This window comes from Lynx canadensis, chromosome B4, assembly GCF_007474595.2.
Source record: "Lynx canadensis isolate LIC74 chromosome B4, mLynCan4.pri.v2, whole genome shotgun sequence".
Lineage (NCBI taxonomy): Eukaryota > Metazoa > Chordata > Mammalia > Carnivora > Felidae > Lynx > Lynx canadensis.
Window position 1 is genome coordinate 22362952 of NC_044309.1, and position 23585 is coordinate 22386536.

General features: G+C 44.4%; 1 protein-coding gene across 1 annotated transcript in view; it reads left to right on the forward strand.

Annotated features, from left to right (window-relative positions):
- Positions 1-1962: 1962 nt before the first annotated feature.
- KIAA1217 (KIAA1217 ortholog) overlaps positions 1963-23585 on the forward strand; it is a 305103-nt gene continuing 283480 nt past the window's right edge. Inside the window, 2 exon segments of the mRNA XM_030321322.1 lie at positions 1963-2090; positions 10195-10478. Of these exon segments, the coding sequence (XP_030177182.1) occupies positions 2021-2090; positions 10195-10478 (354 nt within the window). The 5' untranslated portion in view covers positions 1963-2020.

Sequence of the window (23585 nt, forward strand, 5' to 3'; positions counted from 1 at the left end):
GCTGTTGTCTCCTTCACCCTGGGGGTCTTGCCACTGTATTGGGTCAAGTGACAGGTAGGAGCTGGTAGGAACAGGCTCTTCGGGCACCAAAGCAAGTCAGGTGAGAGCCCAGGGACATCCTCTGGTGTGTCCCTCCCCACCACTCCAACCGTCCCTGGCACTGTTAACTTGAAGACAAATTCACAACAACTACCCAAGGATCAGGACAATCTGGACCCGGGGGCCTGAACACAAATCCCTCCTTCCTGAACATTTTGTAACTGAGGAAATAGTAAGGTTAAAACAAGACTCCTCTGGCGTTTACTCGTTTGCCCACAGGGAACCAGTACAGAAACTGTGTAAGATTAGTTCTTCCTTAGAGCAAGATTACCAGGTAACTCTGCCGCAAAGTCGTGGAGACCTTGAGCCCTGTCGACTCAATTGCCTGTATTCATGCTGCCGGGCATGGCTTTAACTTTCTAGAAGATTCCCCACATGTTGGATTTCAAGAAGAATCCCGTTAGGAGTTTCAGGGTCTTTCTTTTCTTCTTCCCTTCCTATGTGAGAGTTTGGCTCAATCTCTGCCATGTCCATTTTCCCTATATCCTTTGTCCCTACGGGCCTTCCGCATCTTTTTTGTCCTAGATGGCCAAAATATGTCTCCCACGCTGCCAAAACACACAGGTGACTCGAGGTCAGAATCTGGAGGATAGGCCAGCCATTGTTCTGCACAGATTCTTGATCTAAATTAATCTAAGACCTTGCCTGAATGGCCTGTTAAACTGCATGAAGGTATGGTCAGCAAGCTACCCATTGTCCTCTTTTCCCCTCAACTGATGAGGCCACTACCGATTAAAATATCACACTCTTCCTACTGGTGATTGTGTTACTTTTAGATGGCTGAAATGACAGAGCTAATGTTGCTTAGATTATTTTCCCATCTTTTTGTGTGTGTGTGTGTGGACATTGTGCCTCCTATTTTCACTTTCTGGGAAATTTGCCAATTTTTCAAGGACTGGGTAAAGAACAAAATAAATATTTGTAGATAGCTTAAAAGGAGAATGAGTATGTTGGATGTAACTCTGCCCAACCAAAGAAAAGCAATTTTTTTGCCTTTCAGATATTTTAAAGTAATTAACTTGAGAGATTCGGAAGCTTGACTTTACTAGTTTACTTTTCAAGATTTGTGAGCAAAGGGTGTGTGTGTGTGTGTGTGTGTGTGTGTGTGTGTGTGTGTGTTGGGGGAAAGGAGAGGCGTCAAAGCCTAAGCAAATGGGGGTACAAACTCTTTTTAAAGTTCAGTGCAAGTGATTGATACTGACTGTGCGAAAAGTAAACAACTTCTTCGTGTTAATCAGGTTCTAAGCAGTTATTGCCAGAAAGTGTTTACTTAACAACATTCAGCATAAAGGCTTGCTTTCTGTCTTTCTTTCTTTTTTATAAAGAGATTTCACTCAAATTTGGGATGTTCTGCAGTTGGCTGTGTATTAATATGTATAGCAGCCTACTTGGGAGGCTCCTTCTGTGTCTGAGATTCAAGAACCCAGGGAACGGACTTCCAGTTCTCGCCGGCGATCCTATGTGAAATGTTTTCCTTCCCCGGCTGCGGGATCTCGGCAGTTCGCAGCGGTGCAAACCAGGCAGTCCGGGTCCTGGTCGGACAGCCCATCACCTGTTGGGGCCTCCCACGCGCGCCGCGCAGGGCTCGCCCAGGCCAGGGGCGGCGGGTGGCTCCGGGGCACAGGCTCTCCCCCCTCCCCCCTTCCTCCGGGACCAGTCGGGCTGGCGGACTGACGGACGGACGGACGCGGGGACGCAGGCACGGAGGGACGGGGGCGGCCCGACGCTGGAATGCAGTTTTCTCCGGCGATAGAGACTTTGCACCGGAGTGGAGAATAGTTTGGGGTGGGGTTTCGCACGGTCCCCTCCCCCCCCCCCCCGCCCCAGCCCAGGGCCCCCTTCCAGGCGCTTTCTGGGAGCTTTCAGAACTGCGCTCTGAAGTTTAAAGAGCAGCAAGGAGCTTGTGCCGTAGGCAGGGACAATGGAAGAAAATGAAAGCCAGAAATGTGAGCCGTGCCTTCCTTACTCAGCAGACAGCAGGCAGAAGCAGGGTAAGTAACAGACTCATTCAAAGATGGAGTTACAGTTCAGCGTGTTCCTCGCCGCGGGCTGCTTTTTATAATCCCGAGACGGGGCGCATGGCAAAGAAAACGCGCTTTTCTTGGGGTGGTGCGTTTTCAAAACTGAGTGGAGAGCTGTGATTTCTTGGGTCTGACTTGATCTCTGGCAGGGTTTTCGTAAGCAGCAAAAGAAGTGGCTTGGGGATACCGCGTTTGTGGGACAGTAAGCATTCAGTATGTGTTGTATCTCTAGGCAATGACAAAATATATCGCTAAAAGCAGCTTTTAATACTCACTGCTCCAGCCGTGGGAGAAAGGAGCTGTTTCTGGGAGGCTATCTCTGGGAGGGCAGCATTTCCATTCATTGGTTGGGGGATCCCATGAGGCAAATGCACACTGGATGCAAGTTTTGCGGAATTTTAGAGTTAAATTACAGAGTTTAGGGATGTTTTATTTTACAGATCAGAGCAGTAGGGGAGCACTTGTACCTCTATGTGGATGATGGATGGGACTCTGTGAATCTCTCTATTCAAAAGTTGGGAGTTGTTAAGAGAATTTTGGTAAATTTTCTCCAGGCAGTTTTCCTTTAATTGTGTCTGTAATAGACTTGTCTTTTCCGTAGGGAATTTCCAGAAGCTTATGTTGTTCCAAAGAAATTTCACAGCGAGGCTGGGTAGAGAAAGGACTTCTCTGCTTTCCAGTATCTGACGTCTGTGATGCCAGAGCCTATAGAGCCTATCATATGGTATCATATAGGCAGCGTGTTCATAAACCCGCACAATCCGAAACCATCCCCGCCCACCCTACCCCAGGTTCATCCAGAGGCCAGTTAGGAACTAAATGAAGCCTTGCGGGTCTACAGTGCTCTGCGTGGGAGTAGGGATTATGCACAGGGGAAAAGGTGTGTGTGCTTTAAAAAGGCGAAAGGGAAGTAACAAATGACTCATCCACATTGAAAATGCAAAACTAAGCTAGGCAGAAGCACTGCAATTAAAACACCCCCCCTCTCCACCTTACCCCTGTCCTGTGAAATGCAGGAAACCTGAAGCTTAGAAAACCCTGGAGGATCCCCCAGTCCTACAGTCTTGGTCTAGGTGTCTGTGTTTGTGTTTCTAAAACAGAGCACTCTCCGTGAGGGCGCCTGGTCAGTGGGGTCCAGTGGGAGATAAGGCTGCCTTCCCTCCCCTCCCCCCTTATCTGGTAGGGCAGGATCCTACAGCAAGGATTCCATCTGTTGAAATAAATGACCCAGAATCTACAGGGGCAATTAGAATGGGACCAATTTAAGAAATAACTTTCAAACAAACACAGCAATTCAAAGATGCTTCAGAGGCTGGGGATAGTCAGGCTGAGGGAATGTAATCACTTTATTCATTTACCCATTCATTCAGTGGGAGAAACAGTGAACAAAGTAGATGAAAAATACTTGCCCTCACTGAACTTCTGTTCTAAGAGCCATGTTTGGAGGGAAGGAGGTGGTAAAGAGAGACAATGAACAGATACATAAAATACACAGCATGTTAGATGCCAGCGTTCCCAGGTTTAGTGAGTAAAAATACCCTGTATTTGAGTTAAATACCCAGTTAAATTTGAGTTTCAGATGAGCAACAGATAATTATTTTTGTATGAGTATATCCCGTGCACTATTTGGGACATACTTATGCTGAAATTATTCATTATTTACTTGAAATTTCATTTTAATTGGGCATTTTATATTTTATCTAGTAACTCTATTAAGTAGAAATAAGACTGTAGGCAGGGAAAGGGAACAGGAAGTGCATGGGTTGCGGGTGAAACTGTAGATAGGGTTATCAGGGAGACCCTCACTGGTGTATATCTGAATAAACATCTGAAGGAGGTGAGGGAGGGAATAGCAGGAACATGTTCAAAGAACGGCAAGGACGTGGGAGAAGGCTGGGAGAAAGGGTAAGAGGTAATCCAAGCCAAATCACATAGGGCTATGAGACTATGGCAGACATTTGATTATTTCAAAAGAGCTGGGGAGAGGCTAGCAGGTCTGACTTGTCTTATAAAAGAGAAATATTGGGTGCTATGCCGAGAATAACCCACATGGGGGGTAGGGGAAGGGCAGGGAGGCCATTTTGGAGGCTTCTGCAGTAAACCAGGGACCAGGTTGGACCAGCAGGTGGTCAAACAGGTGATGAGACACTTCCAGATGTATACTGAAAGTTAAGGCAAAAGAATTTGCTGAGGGATTGGATGTGGGATATAAGAGAAAAGGAGAAGTCAGAGATGATTTCAGAAATGTTGGCCTGCCTAGCTGGAGGAATGGAGTTGCCATTTACTCAAAAGGGAAGGCATTTGAGTGGAGTTGAGGAGGAGAGGGTGTGTATAGTTTGGAAGTGGAGGGGAAAATAGGAAGTCCTTTGGATAGGTTAGGATCCAGAGGTTTATATCAGGCATCCAAGAGGAGATGCTGATTGCAGCGTGGATATTCTCCACTCGAATTGAAGAGGATGGATGGGGGTCAATGTCAGATCTGCTAGGACTGGGTCTGTGTGCAGGAGGACAGGTCCCCAGTACACCCTGGGACACTTGAGTATTTAGAAGTCAGGGAGATTGGGAGGGGTGGCTGGAGAGATCGTAAGGGTGAGAAGCATTCAGATTGGATGTGTAGGGTCCCTTTGAGTTCTGGGTGAAGCGATGCAGCGAAGGAGGATGGCATCAGTTTCAGTTCTTTGGTCAGCACGAGGACCACACAGGGAAGCCAGGCCTCTGTTCACATCATTCGTAATACACCGTGTCCATTTCTAGCCCGGCATTCTTGATGGTTGCACCCAATAAGAACGTGATATTCCAGGGCAGACCAGGTCTTCCTCATCTTTGCATTTCCTGCACTAACAGAACACCAGGCACGTAGAAAACACTCAATAAATATTTCTTGAACCAAAGGCTAATTATTCCACCGCCGGGCTTGGCGTTTACCAATCTACTGTAGATAAGGATCCCCTGGGTGATCATGTAACTTATTGTCCAGACTGAGACACTTTGGAGAGTGAAAAGGAACCCTATGAATAATTTTGCGGGGACAGCAGTTGTAACCCACAACTGTTTTGGCAAATTGGGGCAGATGGTCGCCCCAAGAATGGCTCTAATCAGTGAGGTTTCCGTGGCTGAGTAGGCAGCTTACTAGAAAAACAACAGTGTGAAAGTATACTGCGAGGTGCCCTGTGTGCGCTCCGTAGTTATTGGCTAACCTGTAGTCTAAGACTCTCACACTCCCTTTAAAGCCCATGGGCTCCTTGGAGCGATCCTGGGGGAGGTTCCTCGGGCCGCCTCTATCTGCCCACAGTGGCCCTGAGATGTCTGCTTTTGTTCAGGCCCCTAAGCTCTTGAAACCCCTGGGCAGGTAAAGTGTTATCAGCCCATCTGCTCGCTTCTGCCAACCCCTGATCCACCAGTGTTTCGAGATAGTATTTGCTCTGCTGGTAATCATTTTTTGCAATATGTAAATGTATCAAACCAACACATTGTACACCTTGAACTTGCAAAAAATGGCCCTGGCCACAGAGCGCAAGCTTGGGGAGTCCCAGATACTCAAGTCTTTGCACAGAACTCTAGAATTGCCCCATCAGTCTCTGCCCCTGACCTGTTTTATCCTAAAGAGCACTTATCACTACGTGACATTTATATGACGTATTGTTTGTCTGCTTCCCTCATTATAATGTGGATCCTCTGTAAGGGAAGGGGATTATGTCTCTCTCAATCACAACTTCACTGTATTTCCTAACTCCTTTCAATGTACGGAGTAGGCACTCAATAAATATTTTCGAGAATGAATGAATCATCTAACCAACACCTGAGCCGAGAATGTTTTTCCGGGGAGCAGAAGGGCTGTTCCTATTCTGTCTATCCCAGAAATCTTATTTATCCCGTATTTAATTTTTAAGGGTTTTTAGGTGAATATATATAATGGTCTGATTTCGGCTGTAGTTTCTGTGCCAGTTCGTATATGGTGGTGATCTGTATGATATTAGCAAGAGAACTGGGAAAGCAAGAAATCCCGTGGGCCCCCAACAGAATATGGGATGTGTATTAGTCAGATAGGCGAATTGCTGTAACAACCCTGTAATCTCTGGTTTAGCACAACCAACGTTAATGTTTTGAACACAGTGGAATGTGGATATTCCCGGCCAGGTAGATCTCCTGAGGGCCCACCTTTAGGCCGGCTCTGGGACCTAGGCCCCTTCTGTGTAGCCTGCCGCCATTCGCCAAGGCCTTGACGGCTTCCTCTGGAGCTTTGACTGGCAGCTAGCCCAAGATCAAAGAGAAGGAGCACGGAAGATCATTCAGCAAGGCTGGGGGCCAGGGCTGAAGGTGGCCCACATCACCTCTGGCCACCCACACTGCATTGACCGGAGGAATTAGGACCAGGCCCCAGCTAGATGAAGGCTGGAAAACGCAGCCTTTCTGTGTGTGCAGCAGGAGAACGTTATGGTTTGAAGTCACGGACGGACAAAATCCTGTTGCTGCCACAGAAGGCCCGGAGAGGTTGTACAGCCAGACGAAACAGCAACTCCCCACGGTGTTCCTATGACAAGAGAGGATCCTGGCACCATTGCAAAGCTCCATCTTGGAGACAGCGAACAGGAAGCCACTACAAAGAAGGGAGGGACTGCTTCTCAAAGAGGCTGTGGCCTACCGAATCTGAACTCGGGAATAAAATCTCAGGGAAGTCTTGTCGCTGGCTCGCAGGTGGAAGGCAGGCGTGGAATGTCTGAAGGATGCGAGGTCTCAGATCTCTTGCTGTGAAGTCAGCTGACTTGGCTGAGGCCACCTGAGCTGTGGCCCGGAGGCCAGCCTTCAGCTCCCGTGGGCTCCTGCCCGCAGGATAACCTGCTGCGTCTCAGCAGAGTCTCTCTGGCACTGCCGCCCTCCTCATCCCTGCTTCTGCTCCCGGGAATGCTGGAGGGGCTGTTCTCTGCTCGACGCTCCTGTTCTGCTCTGTGCCCTGCTTGGAGTGAGCTAGGAAGAGCAGTTTCCCGGGGCCGTGCGGAGGCTGGGAGCGGCAGGAAGGGGAAACTGGAAGCCTTGCCTTCACGCTACAGCATCGTTGTTTGTTTGACACGGATTCCCAGAATAGCAAGTGGCTGGACACACCCATACTTCAATGTTAGCACCAGAGTGCATTCCAGACAAGAAATAGAACTGGATTTCTGCGTGGATGGCTTTGTGGATAATGAAGAATGGGTGGGACTCAGATCTCTGACTCCACGGCTGTGCAATTGTGACTGCCTGTCCTTTGCCCGGTCGCCTCTTGTTTTGCCCTGCTTAGTTTTTCTCCCCAGCTGAAGGATCATGGTGTCCCCAAATGACTGGAGTGGTAGAGTTGTCAGTTCTCCCTCAGGCCCGGGAATTGAGAGCCCCCAAGAACTGAGCCTCCCTGAGGAAAGGGCTCAGGTGACCGGGACACGTGTTCAAGTGGCTTTGTGTGGACAGTAGGGTTGGGGTGTTGTTGGTGCCTGTGAGCAGGTGCCTGGTGGTGGGACGGGAGACAGACCGGGCCGATAGCGGAGTGGGGTGAAGGGCAAGAAAGGGAGCCACGGGAAGGAGTGAGCTCCGCCCTCAATTGGACGTCCGCCAAAGGACTGTGCCTTTGGCCGTTGGCGCATTTGGGCATCAGTGCTTTTGCTGCCTTCCTCCAAGTCACATTCAACCTTGTTAAACAACTGGAGACATTTTAGAAGAATGCACAGAAAAGAAAAAATGGGAAAGTAACCTAAGGCTGACGTGACCTTCCGGTGCAAAGTGTTAGAAAAGGGCAGGGGTTTAGAGTCAGCAAGTTGGGGCTTCCCAAAGGTAAATGGTGACAGGAGATTGGCTGCAAAGACCACCACTCCTCCCCTCCCCCACTCCTTTCCGAATTTATCTGAAGGAAGAAAGCGGAAAACTGTTTTCAGTCTCCAAGGGGCTACCGTTCTGGCTGTCTTGACCTCGTCTGGGGATCCTTAGATGAGACAAAATAGTTCCTGTGAGTCAGTGTGGCAGAGCAAGGCAGATGGAACTTTCTGCTGCTGTTGGTGGCTGAAGGTGCCCGAACGTTTATCCATATGGGTGTCTGTGTGTTTGCCCATGTGAGGAAGTCCCCTTCCTGGAGATTCAATCCTGCCAATTAATCTAGCTGCCCAGGGTCATTTTTTAAAATATGTTAATGATGTCGAAAGTAACCGTTAAAAATTCTGTGTAAAAGTGAATAGTGTTATATCAAGTATACAACAAGTTTTTGGCCAATGTAAAACTCATGTGCACACATACGCACTGCGAAAGCTAAAGCGAAACCAGATTGCACGCGTATTTACCAACCTGACATATGGCATTTTTTGCAACTCGCTTTATTCAGTGGATCCTGTTACTTCTGTTTTATTAAAGAAGACACCACAAAAAAGGCAGCCGTCATGTGGGTCCACGTAATGAGAAGGGAGCCTAAATAAATGATACAGTTAATCTCTCAATATCTTTTTAATCAATAGTTCGGTCTTCTTCCCCTTCTAAATTTACTGCTGAAACTAATGAAGAGTAGGAGAATTAACTAATTTGGCTATTTTTTCCTCCCTTTCCTCATTGGTGTCTGATGGAGATGCTATAATTAGCAATGTAATGAGAAGTGAAGGGTAAACAAGAAGAATTGTTCCCAGAACACCATTCTCTGGATGGAAAACCAGAATAGGAAAACCAGCCTGAGTTGAAAATGTTCACTATGCCTACCCAAAGGGCGTCAGACCTGGGGTTGTCTACAGAGGCGTTTCTAGACAACGAGGGAAATGCACTGGGGGCATGGCCTTTAGGTGAGCTGGTGTGTATATAAACTGGATGCTCTGGGAATCACTGGCGTGAAGTTTCGTTTGTCTATCTGAGACTCAAGTCTAGAACTTTCAAATAGTGGATCTTTTTTTTCTGCATAGAACTATTAAAGATAAATAATTAGCAAATGAGCTTTTACCGGAAACTTCTTTAAAAACTCATTGAGACTGGGTTTTAAAGGATTTAGAGCTAGAAGACGCTGCACATCTAATACTGGTCCAGCCATCCTCATTTTATGAAGGAAGATGGTGAGGTTTAGAGATCATATTGTATGGTCTGGGTGTGAGGTCAAAGGCAGGACGCCTGAGAGCCCAGGGTTCACGGATCAGGAGTACCTTATCCTGCCTGCATCTGTGTGATGTGTAAGTACCGCTCCTGCTGAAGAGAATCTGAAGTGCTTTTGAATGTTCATAACTCTCCCTTTCTAGTTTTGTTTTTTAAGAAGTAATTCTCCTTTTTCAGTCAGCTAGGAGATGCAGACCTGACACCCTTCTTGCCAACCATTGAGCATGAGCAGAGATTCCCTATCCACTGTCATCGCCTGCCTCCTTTGCTCCCTTCTAGGTGGAAATCAACTTGGCCTGGAAAGGCCATGTCTGAGACAAGGTCCAGGCCAAGGGTCTAGGTCAAGGCCATCAAAATGTACCATATCTCTCCCCTTTTCACTGTGTGTTTTAAAGTCCACTTCAGGCCAAATGTGTCCAAGCCTTTACATTCTCTCCATTCTTACCTAGTAGTAATATCGACCTAATAAAATTCTAACGCTTGCTTGGTTTATGCTAATGGAGGGGGGCTGGAGTTTTCAGGGGGCTCATATGTCTGTGATTATAATGCCTATATTTGGTCTTGGGGATGAAATAAGTGTCTCCGAAACCACCGTCAGATTATGAAACTATAAAAGTCCTGTTACCAGCATGAGGTTGCAATTAAAACAAAAGAAATAATCAGAATCACTGGAACTAACTTTTCTATAATTACAGTTGAAGGTAAGGGGTAACCCAGTTGCCTGCAAACTTGTCTGACCAAGTGTTCTCCTTCTGAATAATCTCAGGGAAAGAGTCGGAAACGACCAACTTTTTCTCTACAACTTTTTGTGTTAGTGCAATTTTTCTCATTTCCTTTGTTGATTTTGTTCCTGTCTTGCCTAAAAAACAAATAACCTGCTAGGTTATAGTTACATAATAACAGCAGCCAGAAACCCTCTTAGTGTTCTGTAAATGGCATTTCTAGTAAAATCTTTCATTGCAAACTGTATTTTTTTTTCGTCTTTCAGAACAAGGAAAAAGCAATCTACAAGTCACGTCATTAGAAGATGCAGAATGTCGCAGAACCAAGGAACGCCTTTCTAATGGGAACAGTCGCATTTCAGTTTCCAAGTCTTCCCGCAATATCCCAAGGAGACACACTCTAGGTGGACCCCGCAGTTCCAGAGAAATACTGGGAATGCAAACATCTGAGATGGACAGGAAGAGAGAAGCTTTCCTGGAACATCTGAAGCAGAAGTACCCCCATCATGCCACTGCGATCATGGGCCACCAAGAGAGGCTGAGAGACCAGGTACGACCATGTTGCCGTTCAAAATGAGCAGAGCTCGTTCTGCAATGAACGTGAGGGAAAGCAAAGTGGCAGGTCAAAGGGGACTAAACGGTTGAGTGGATCGTGCCCACCTTTGGGTTGTTCCAGATCTCTTTGTGGGTTTGCGAGACGGAGGCAGCTTACGGGAAAGGTTTGACCTGAAGCCTCAGTTGTCTTTATCAGCGTGTCAGAGAGGGGAGACCCAGAGAGGAGGCAGTCCCCCCCAAATGTGTCCCGATGTTCAACCACAAATACATCTAAACTGCAGGCGGTGAGGGGGTCTTACTTTACTGAGCCAAGCCTAGGATCCATTACTGTGCAACCAGATAGCACTTGAGTGCTTAGCACAGTGAATGAATGAATGAATGAATGAATGAATAAATACATATATACATACATATGTACGTACATATATACTTACATACATACATATAGACAGACAGACATAAATAAATACATTTTCAGGGTAAAGGAGAACACAGAGGGATAGATTGTGGTGAACTCCTTTTCCTTAGCAAGCTGACATTAGGGTTTTGTTTCTATTCTCTGTTTTTTTTTCCTTTTAATCACAGATGTTTACCTTTCGCATTCTTGGCTTTCTGCTGTCATCAGCTACCTGTTTTTTCAGGTTATCTTGACAGCTACACAGACAGCACCCATTTGTGCCTTGGGATGTTGTTGTTTCTTGGCTGTATGCAATGACTTTTTTGACAGACCACAAAGTTTTGGGGGGGGTCCCCTGAAGGCCCCACAGACATGTGATCAGATTGACCTTTGAGGATGCAGAACATAGTAAAGGAGGCAGGGCCACTGCGACACTCATGGTCGGGGAAGAGGACAGGCTGTTGTTGATTTCCACACTCCAGAGAGAGAGACTCATTTAGCGTGTCAAGTCGGCGGTCCTGCCAGTTAACCGGTTACCAAAGTGATGTCTGTCTAACTCAGCTTTCGATCTTCCGTGGAAATGGAAATTGGCATTCGCCTGAACAATTTGAACCTGTACTTCATCCTCACTCTCGATTTGTCGGTTTATTTATTTAAAAAAATTTTTTTGGGGGCACCTGGGTGGCTCAGTCGGTTAAGCGTCTGACTTTGGCTCAGGTCACAATCTCGCGGTCCGTGGGTTCAAGCCCCGCGTCGGGCTCTGTGCTGACTGCTCAGAGCCTGGAGCCTGTTTCCGATTCTGTGTCTCCCTCTCTCTGTGCCCCTCCCCCGTTCATGCTCTGTCTCTCTCTGTCTCAAAAATAAATAAACGTTAAAAAAAAAATTAAAAAAAAAATAAAATAAATTTTTTTTAACGTTTATTTATTTTTAAGACAGAGACAGAGTGTGAACAGGGGAGGGGCAGAGAGAGAGGGAGACACAAAATCCAAAGCAGGCTCCAGGCCCAAGCTGTCAGCACAGAGCCCGACGCGGGGCTCGAACCCACGAACTGCAAGATCATGACCCGAGCTGAAGTTGGAGGCTTAACCGACTGAGCCACCCAGGTGCCCCATCGATTTGTCGGTTTAAATTCAAACCTGTTTTCTCTGAAATCTTTTTTAAAGTGCCTAAAAATATGAAATGAGTGTATAGGCTGTATGTTTGCTTTTTGCTCATGTTGCCAAAAGGTGGCAGACCCAGAAGAGGAGAGAACAGGAGGCCTGGTTGATGTAGATAAATTCTTTAGTAGTTAAGAAAAGGATGACTCCTTTCATTTCAAGCATATATAGAAAGTACCCCCTATTTATTTATTTACTTATTTACTTACTTATTTTAAAATTTGTTTATTTATTATGATAGAGACAGTGAGTAGGGAAGGGGCAGAGAGAGAGGGAGAGAGAGAATCCCAAGCAGGCTGTGCTCTTCTCAGCACAAATCCCGATGCAGGGTTCCATCCCATGAACCATGGGACCATGACCCGAGCTGAAATCAACAGTTGGATGCTTAACTGACTGAGCCACCCAGGTGCCCCTTTACTTACTTATTTAAAATTTATTTCCTACAGTTTTCTTGAGGTATAATTGACATGTAAAAAATTTCCCTATTTTTTAGTCGATAGTAGGGTCACTCTCCATATACGTAACATGTCGCGTGTTTGTGAGGCACCGTACTTTATCCAAAGTGGTTCAGATCGAGGACACTCAAACTCAGAATAGTTACAGTCACACAATTTGCTAAGGGAAAGTTGGAATTTGAATCTGGTTAAGTCTGAGCTCAGAACCCTTGTTTATTTCACTGTTCTTTAAGTTGATCATTGCCTATAGAGCATGTAGTGTGGTGAGGAAAAAAAACAACAAATTCCTTCTACCTGTCTAGGTTTTTGACTAACTAATAATTAAATTGATATAAGACAGATTAACAGAAGAAAAACAAACAAAAGCTTAATGATATGTATGCTTCCTGTGTATACATGGGAGAGACCCAGGAACTCTGAGTAACTCCCTAAAATGGCCAAAGCCATCACCTTAAATATCATGTTCAGCTAAAGACAAAAGAAGATGTTAGGAGTAGGGAGTCAATTATGGGAAGTTACCAAGAAAAGCATAATAAACAAGGTAAAGTTGTTATGGCCTAAAATAATTTGGATACTGGTCCTGGCTCAGAGAAAGAGCTATTACCAGAGATTACTTTTTCTCTGGAATACTTATCTGTATGGCAGGGCGAACATCTAATTATGCATCATCTCTCCTTGTTGTCCTGTGAATCACCCTCCTCCCCTTTGAAGCCCTAAGCCCCTATCCCATTCCCTAGGTCAGGATAGCATATAAGCCTCAACTGACCCAACATGTCCTTGGGTCTCATATTCTTATGGGGCTCCCATACATACATAATTAAATTTGTTTTTCTTCGTTAATCTCTTTTATGTCAATATACCGGTCAAAAAACCTAGAAGGGTAGAGGAAATTTTTTTTCCTCCCCACGAGTCTGTACATGAAGTGTAAGGGATAGGGTGAGGTTGTGTGTGTGTGCGTGTGTGTGCGTGTGTGTGTGTGTGTGTGTGAGAGAGAGAGACAGAGAGAGAGAGAGAGAGAGAGAGAGACTATGGGGCTAGCGGTCATGGTGAAGGAGGTTAGGAAATTGATTATGTGTTGAATGAGGAAGGTGGAATGTATTTTTTTAAGTTAGAAATGTATTCATTTTGCTGAGAAATTAGTATTTCAAAATGGTATATTTTCCATGCTAAAAACATTTCAATTGTTATCATTACTGTTATTATTTATCATCTCATAACTATTGCTACTGCTATGATGATAGTAACTGGCTAAAACTCTCACATGGGGAGCCTAAATATAACCTGAAGGGTGCATGGTATCAGATGACAGGAAATAATGACTGTGGCTTAGTGGCCCCAACCTCTCATCTCCTATCCCATACGTGTCTGCCACAGGTGTAGTCTGGCCATGGCTGGTCAGCTGTCCCTTTATTGGGTAACTCAGGCTGAATTCTTGTGTATTCCAAGCTGACCATCCAGAGAGGGATAGAGTCTGATGCATGGATCTGTGTATATATTTTTTCATTCCATTGTAGTGTCGCCAATGAACCCTAATCAGAGATAAGCTCAGGTAATGGTTTAGGAAATTCCTATGGACAGTACTTGATCCTCTGGCTTTTCTATTCTTTTTCTCCTGCTGCGTGGTTCCTCTTTCCTGTCTTCTTCTCCACGATGCCCTTTGTTCCTCCCTGACCTTAAAGCGGATTATTCCAGGCTTCCTTTGCAGGAAGATCAGATGACCAGCCATAAGGAGGAATTCAAATAAACAAGTCTGACCACTTACCTAATATTGAGCTTCTCAGTACCACATATTCTTCTGGTGGCTGTTTGCCTGGCTGCCTCCCAGAGAAGCGGCCTTCATGAACAGAATGACACTGGGGGGAGTTTGAAAGGAAGATGGTAACTGCGGTAGCCAGCATCTTACCTGAAGTATCTGGATACCAAGGGCATCTAGGTTCCAGTTCCTTGGTATTAAACATAAGGAGAATTAGAGCATACCTTACATTTCAGAATCTGAGTCCAGACGCTGGAAGGTTTATGGTTGAAAACTTCAATTTGGGCCTTTGAAAATAAGTCAGTCAAGAATTTTCTTCAGCCTAAATTATTGAACAGAGGTCTCCTGATGGGAGAACAGCCATGTTTAGTAGCAACCTCCTTCCTACCTGTCTTCAAAGATAGCAGATGACCATTAATGTTGCATAGTGTTTATCTGCATAGTAGTAGTAAAGGTTACTTGTGTGGGCCAGTCAGGGGGTGAAGCTACATCGCCCGGCAGCTAAGGGTGTGGTTCTGGGACAAGGCAGGGCTGGGTCGGAATCCAGCCTCCTCCATGTGCTAATTGCAGGATTGGAGCTAATGACTTCATCCTTCTCTGTCTCAGTTCCCCCATTTGTCAAAGGACAATAATCTCAGTATCTCAGAGTACTGAAAAACAGCCTCAGAAAGCGATGGATCTTCCTCCTGTTTCAAAGGCAGCTCGTGGCATTACAATCTTCTGGTCTATGGTATCCAAAAGAAGAGTCTCAGTGGTTCTTATTTTCAGATTAGTATTTAAAGGCAGTTTTCTTTTCTGCCCACACGTATTTGAGTACCCGAAGATTATTTTTTCCATCGTCAGAGCCTAATTTTATTATAATTCCGAAACTTATTTCGATTTTTCCTTCATCAAAAGCTTAAAATTTGGATTTCTTTCACTTATTCATCCCATACGTATTTATTTGGCACCTGCCATGGTAAAGGTGCTGTGATGAGGCGTGGTCCCTGCCATCAAGTCAATAAAAGAAATACGGCGTTCGTGCACAGATACCGATCCTTCATGATCCAGGCCAAATGTCGCACCTTCTGAGTTGGTCATAACGTCTTGCAGTACCTATATTGTAGTATCTAATCATGCCTTTATTGTACTTCTCTTTGTGTTTCTTTCTCCCACGTAGAATATTTTGGAGGACAAGAACCTTGTCTTAAATACCTTGGTAAAATCACCATTGAAGGGAGTATGGAACCTAACTTAAGCATGATCAGTTTTTGTTGAATGAATGAATGAGTGTGCAGATTGTTGGTGGCAAACCTCCCTCTGTCAACTCTGCTTCTGTTTTCTACACCTGTGTACGCAGGTATTGTTTGCTACCAATAATTTGTGTGATCTGGACGTCACCTTCCACAGGGGAAGCTTTTTGAATGCAAAGCAGGGTTAATAGAAGGGAGGAGACAGTTAATACCCGATCACAACTCATCTAATCACAGAAAGCCTGTGATTTAAAGGGCTTCGCTATGTGACCCACAGACATTGAATGCCACACACTGAAAAGTGAGTGGGGCGCCTCGGTGGCTTAGTTGGTTAAGTATCCGACTTTAGCTCAGGTCGTGATCTCACGGTTCATAGGTTCAAGCTCTGCATCTGGCTCTGTGCTGACAGCTTGGAGCCTGGAGCCTGCTTTGGATTCTGTCTCCCTCTCTCTTTGCTCCAACTCCTGCTCATGCTAAATAAACATTTAGGGTTTCATCAGCACATCGCACATCCATACACAGAACTTTATACTTATCTGTACAATGGCATTAATCACGTTTAAATGTAATATAAATATATTAACATATATTTACACCTTTATATAGTGGCATCTTTGACTTTTTTTTTATAAACTTAATTATATTATGGCAGAATTTCAATCACACTGAATTATTCCTCATGCAGTAGATCTCAGGGTATCATTGTATACCTTGGGAAATTGATGTCGTCCCTACGTCATGTGTGAAAACTCCAAATTAATCAGATGGTTTATTTTCCTTTTTTTTTTTTTAAAGATTTTAAGTAATTCTTTTTTTAAAATTTTTTTATTAATGTTTATTTATTTTTGAGAGAGAGACAGAGTGCGAGTGGGGGAGGGACAGAGAGAGAGGGAGACACTGAATATGAAGCAGGCTACAGGCTCTGAGCTGTCAGCACAGAGCCCGACAGGGGGCTCTAACTCACAAACTGTGAAATCTGAGATCATGAAATCTCGAACTCACGAGCCATGAGATCATGACCTGAGCTGACGTCGGACGCTCAACTGACTGAGCCACCCAGGCGTCCCTAAGATTTTAAATAATTCTACCCCCAACCTGGGGCTGGAACTCACAACCCCGAGATCAAGAATCACATGGTCTATGGACTAAGCCAGTCAGTGCCCCAATCAGATTTTTTTTTCCTATCACATTTGTTCTTTTCCTATCACATTTATTCTAATCCTAATCAATCCATATGTGTGAAGTGTTAGAATTTCTCAAATATGCATTTACATTCATGAATATGTGTGTCAGTGAAACCTGGAAAGTGATCTAATTGGAACTAAAGGCACACTAAGACCATAGACCATCGTTCGTGGAAGCCTTGGGCCCTGGTGAAGATGTGGATAAAAGGCTAAAGTTGTAGAGGGGGCAGGTTCCAAATAATTATATATGCTTCATAAATAAATAAATACACAAATGAAAAGTTTATAAATTAAACTAAAGCAATAGAACCCAGCTAAGAAATTCTTTAGAGCTACTAATTTATTCTCAACCAAAAAAGGAAAATGATGGGAGAACAGCCATGTTTAGTAGCAAGAACCAGGGAGCTGTTCAAAACTAATGACTAAATATGCATTTACAGACCAGTTTCTTGCCTAAACTTTAAGGGAAAAGGAAACAGCATTTTGGCGCTTAAGAAATCTAATACAAGAGGGGCGCCTGAGTGGCTCAGTTGGTTGAGCGTCCCACTTTGGCTCAGGTCATGATCTCGTGGCTCGTGAGTTCGAGCCCCAAGTCAGGCTCTGTGCTAACAGCTCAGAGGCCGGTTTGGATTCTGTGTCTCCCTCTCTCTCTACCCCTCCCCCACTCATGCTCTGTCTCTCTCTCTCTCAAAAATAAACAAACATTAAAAAAAAATAAAAAAATAAAAGAAATCTACTACAAGGTATGTGGAGCAAATACTAACAATAAGCCACAGTGGGATGAAGGAAGAAGGCCCTTACCCAGATGGAGAATGTGAGCATGGAGGTTAGTTAAATGTTCAGCATTTTTTTTAGCACTGTTTTCTTGACTGCTGTTTATAGTGGTGAAACAGTGGAAAAGACTGCAAGGAGAACATCTTATTGGCCTCAGTTAATATTATGACACTATTGCTCTTTGCCCATATTGGTATATTTCACCGTCTCAACAACCCTGCGTGGTAGGCAATATTATGAACTCTCCTTAACAGAATGGGAAACTGAGGCACAGCTTACTTAGCTCTTGTTCACAGTGACAGGGCAAGTCACCGGTACTGAATCCTATTATTTGGCTGTGGGGCAGGTCTTGGTTTTTTGCCTCCACATCACACCATCTCTCTGATGCACAGCAAAACCAATAGACATTAATCTAAAATGTCGAGAAAATGGAGAAGGGTTGGAATGGGGGTACCGGTTTGGCCATTGTCGTAAGTATGCAATTTGGTGGTCATCTTACAGTGGCTGAAATGCCCGCCTCCTATTAGATTGGCCTTCAATAATTCTGGAAAGAAAAGGAATTTGGCACCAAAGAAGCAGTGACATAAATAGTGATTTAAGTATCTACGGGACGTAAACGTTGAGAAGATGTTACTATTGCCAGAGCAACACCTCCAGATGGAAGGATCATGGTGTCATGACAAAATTACAAGCTGCATTTAGAGAATTTATATTAGTATATATGGGAGCATTTAATGAAGTGAGATGTAATGAAATGCTGGAGCCTGTGAACAAAGGATATAATTACGATGGAAAGAATCAGTATGAAAAAACTGTCCTCAGAAATTCCAAATCTTGGCTATGTCTAAGAGAAATCAGAATGCAATCAGAAACAATAGTCATCGAAATTTGGGCGTGATGAAAAACAATGGGAAAAAAATAAGCAGAAAGCAGTCTACTACGAAACAGATGATGATGTTACTTGAGGGACCAGATGAAGGAGCTAGCTGGAAATGTTTCCCAGGGGACTGATATTTTGAATTGTGACTTAAAGGAGATGGAAATGCATTTCTGAAGATTTGGAATATGACAGAGTAGGACATCTGGGGGCAGGGTGAGGGGACACTCAGCGATCAAAAAGACTAAATTCAAGGAGTTGCGTTTTCACTTGCAAAATTGATTGGAAGTTGACGTTAATCACAGAGGATACAGAAAAACAGGAAAGGAATCCTAAATGGGGATCATTCATAACACATGGCTTTTGATCCATGTTTAATTGGGTGCCACCAAACTCTGCATTAGCTTTTGTTTTAATTAGTGGAAGGAAGAGCAAGAGAACAGTGCTATATTAAGAAGAGGTCTGAAAGCAAATCAAAATAAGATTCTACTGGAAAACCTGCTAAGGAGTGTCGGGGAGTAGGTGGGAAGTGAAGGGGAGTCAGAAACCCAAGTGTGGCTATGCAGTGGCAGGAGACGCCTCTGATGTGGTGATCGGCAAAACCTAGAGAAAATTGCCACCAGGTCAGATGGAGATTTGCAGTATTGAGGAATCCAGAAAAGACCAATGTTATTCAGTCCAGCTGATTGATACAGAACTCATATTGCGGGCGTCTAGACTGTCCTCTGCTTTCTCGTAGCCGGCTTACGTCTTTGCCCTTATTCATCCTTCCTGCAGGTGTTTTCTTGGATTAATTCAATCACATGGTTGTTTTTCATCGACCTACACTGTCAGCTCGACATCAGGCAGTATGTGTAGAGTAGCCAGTACCGGCCCTGCCGGGGGCGCGTCTGTTGAGTGATAACTATGGGGTCCGATATAACTGAGTTTTTTATATGCTGGACGCTCTGAGCTGTGCAGTGTAGGTGAATCATCTGTTTTCCTGAGGCTTTTCTTAACCGCAGAAATGAGACTGACAATACTTTTGTGGTGAGGATTACATGAGATGATACATCCTATCAAGTAGATCGCAGGTGTTGAGTACCTGTCAAAACCCTTTGCATTCAGGAGAGCATTATCCTGGAGGGGTGAGGGCAGTATGCATTAGGGCAGCATAAAACAGTGTGTGTTCTACCTTGCAGCGATCTAGGGGCACCTGGGTGGCTCAGTTAGTTGAATGTGTCACTTCGGCTTAGGTCACGATCTCATGGTTTGTGAGTCTGAGCGCCACATCGGCCTCCCTGCTGACAGCGTGGAGCCTGCTTGGGATTCTCTCTCTCCCCCTTTCTCTCTGCCTCTCCCCCACTCATGCTCACTCTCTCTCAAAATAAATAAATAAACTATAAAAAAAAAATAAAGAATAAATGAAATAAAGAAATTGCAGTGATCTAGATCAGCATTTTGTAAAAACATGCTCTGCTGAATCCCGGATCCCCAGGCTGTTACTAGTTGTTTGGGGAATGGAGAGAAGATCTCTAATTTGGGGATATTTTTGGTTATCTAGAGTTAAATGAAATTCTACACTGCAGGGTCTATCCGATCTTTTAATATGCTAAAAGGCATTCTATGTCTCATTTGGAGGTTTGGGAACAGGTGGGTGAGGAACGAAACATAATGTTTCCCAAGCCTGTTTGACCACAGAATTATTGCTTTGGGGACTCTTCTTCTGTGAGACACGCCAGGGAATGGGAGTATGTACTTCAAAAGCTTGCTGGAGTTCAGAGCAGTGGGAGAGCAGAGGGGGAGGATTTCACACAGAGATGGACATTTGAATTGGTGTCTCTTAGAATGATAGAGGTCTCCTGGAGACAGACTTGTCCTAATTATCTATTTCCTCGATCCCCAGGGCATAGTAGGTATTCAGCAAATATCTGTGGCAAGGAGATTAATGGGTTATGATTTGAATGGATAGAATGCAGCCATGGAGGCATTGTGATAGAGGAGGAGGGGGACAGGAAGAGCCAATGTTGAGACAAGAATAGAGGTGGCTCCCCTGTGAATCAATGGGTAGGCCAGTTTAAGTGAGGTGATGGTGTCATTCGGCAGAGGGGGAAGACAGGGGAGTCAGGCAGAGGACGGCCAGGTTGTGTTGGACCTTGAAAGTCAGCAGAAAGCTTGGGCTGTCAGACACAGGGCAACCTTGTAGTCTTGAGCTCAGAAGTGGAATAAAAGCAAAGTTGAAAGGTTATCTGCTCGGGGCTATGTAGGAGGGACCGTGAGAACAGCCTGGGTCCTGGCCTGGAAATGGTTGCAGCATCCGGGCCACAGTGATAAGGCTTTGGGCATGGAGCTCAGCCAGCACTGAAGGATGACACACACATCAGATATTCGAAAGAAAAATGGGAATGACTTGGGGTCTGATTGGAGAAGGATGAAGGGACGAAGGGCTGTGGCTGGGGTAGTGGGGAAGGCAAATGCGCCCGATGAGCACCCCATGTCCTCACTCAGCTCCTACCTGTGCCCAGACCTTGAGCAAGTCACTAAGCACCCTGTGTCATCTGTCCATACGTGGAACCACTGAAAGACCAGTGGACTGCCACGGAAGCATGTTAGTCATCGTCCCGAGAGGGATGGGTATTAACTCTTGGGATCAGCTATAGGGATGGGACTTGGAGGAAAAAAATCTGGTCTGGAGTCCAGTGGGTTTTTCAACAAAATTGTGTAGTTTTTGGACTTTTGCACCAACCTCCTTTTGCCTTCCTCTCACAGTATCTTTGTTTTATCAGGCCTGCCCTCTCCTCTTCCTGCCCTTCCCCTGATGTGAGATGTTCGAGGGGTATGCTCCAACCAGTGTGCAGGCGTGGAGGTGACGTGTGAACAGTGGGTAATGCTCAGGGGCCGTCACATGGAGCTTTGAACTGAGCCACAGGTTTTGACAGTGTGGAGATGAATACAGCTTACCACACTTAGTTGTGTCAAACTTGCCCCAAAGGGATATTTTTGGGCCAGTGGAATGTACAAGGATTTCCTCCATGAGCACTTCCCGAGGTCACAGCTGGAGCAGTCACCGGTTTTACTCAAACAACACGGGGACGCTGATGGGAGAGGAGCAGGTGGATGGGGTGGTATTGTTGTAGCGGTTGTTCGGGAGACATGAATGGGCTGTAGTGCTGTCATTACTGCTCACTGATTCCATCTTTTGGGTCCATTGTCCTCCCTCTGTCCCTCCTCGCCTTCTCTCTTTCCTTTTTGTTTTTCTTCTTTTTTTTTTTTAATTTTTTTTTCAACGTTTATTTATTTTTTTTGGGACAGAGAGAGACAGAGCATGAACGGGGGAGGGGCAGAGAGAGAGGGAGACACAGAATCGGAAACCGGCTCCAGGCTCTGAGCCATCAGCCCAGAGCCTGACGCGGGGCTCGAACTCACGGACCGCGAGATCGTGACCTGGCTGAAGTCGGACGCTTAACCGACTGCGCCACCCAGGCACCCCTCCTTTTTGTTTTTAAACATTTCAACTCAACCAGAACATTCTCGTATGCAAATGTGCACTGGGCATTGAATGTGCGAAGACCAATGCTCTTCCAGGTCCAGAATGTACTTGCCCCGTGTCCATGTTCTTTCTCCAGTTACTCCACACAGCATCTGTTTTACTTCCGGTTGAGTACCATGACCTTGAGTTGCCCCATAAGCTTTGAGAGCAAATGCCATTTTTACACCCTCTCTTGGGTTTATCTGTTATGTGTATGTTTTTAAGTTTATTTATTTATTTTGAGAGTGTGTGTGTGTGTGTGTGTGTGCGCACATGGGAGCACAAGTGGGGAGGAGCAGAAAGAGAGGGAGAGAGAGAATCCCAAGCAGGCTCTGCACACTGTTAGTCCAGAGCCCGATGCCAGGCTTGAACTCATTAGCTGGGAGAACATGACCTGAGCCGAAACCAAGAGTCAGATGCTTAACTGACTGAGCCACCCAGGCACCTCAGGTTTATTTGTTACATTGATTTCTGTCAAAGGCTTAGTTTGCATTTATCTCTTCCAGATTATGATTTGCTGTCTCATCATTTTCAGCTTTTTTTCATAATTACCTGCCTTTTCCTAGTTTTTAAAGTTGTCTTTGTTATCTTCTGTAATTTCTTAAAGTGAGTATCAAGTTCATTTATTTTTAGTATTTCTTGTTAATAATGAAGGCATTTAGGGGCATACATTTCCTGACACCAGGTTGGGCTGTGTCCTGAAGTTTTGTATGAAAATTTCCTGTTTCATTTCCTTAAGGACAGTTGAAAGTTTCAATTTTGATTTGTTCCTTTGATTTAAGGGTTTTCCAAGAGTATTTCATTTCCAAATAGTTGAGATTATTATTTATTTATAATTTTATTGGATGTGATCAAAGAATGCAGTCTGTAAAATTGCTGCTTTTTAAGACGTTTAAGGATTTGTTTAAAATTTTTTGCATAGTCAAATGCACAATCAGCATTTGTAAGAATTGTGTTATGTATTCTTGAGAAATTGCCTATTTTATGTTTATTATATATACACATACATGTGCACACTTCTATATCAGGTTTGTTGTATGTTTCATTTATTTTGTTGTGGCCCTTACTTTTTCTAGTGCTGTTCAGTTTCAAACAATGTATCATGGAGTCTCTCACTACCAACATATTTTTATCCTGTTCTTCTTGCATTCCTAAGAATTTTTGCTTTACAGCTTTTCATTTGCTTTATTTGTTGCAAACAAATTTTTGATGATCATTCCTTTCTCATAAATTGTCTTTTTACACTACCAGATGACCTCTGTATCCAGTTTAGTGTTTGTTAACTTTTCTTATTATTAATATTGTCACTTTGCGTTACATTTATCTGGTATAGACAGATGGTACTCATCTATTTTCAAGTTTTCTTTATTAATATTGAGTATGTTGATTAGAAATTACATATAAGTTGGTTTTGCCTTTTTAGCTCAACTTATTAGTCTTTGTCTTTTAATGGGAGAATTTAGTCCATTGATATTTAGTGTAATACTCAGTGAACTTGATTATATTCCTTTATCTTAATTTCACAGGAAATATCTCTTCTTTATTAAGTTCAGTTCATGCTCAGTAAACACTAAACAAAGTTTCAGTCATGACAAGCAGTATTTGAAAAGACAGTAGGTGCTCCAAGTAAAAATGAGTGTCAGGCAGTCATCTGGAGGTAGAAGAGAACTGGAACCAGAGAATAAGACTGGGCAGATACCCATTGGCATTATCTGCTCTATTAGTCAGGGCTCTCCAGAAAAACAGAGAAACGGTTGGAAAGAGA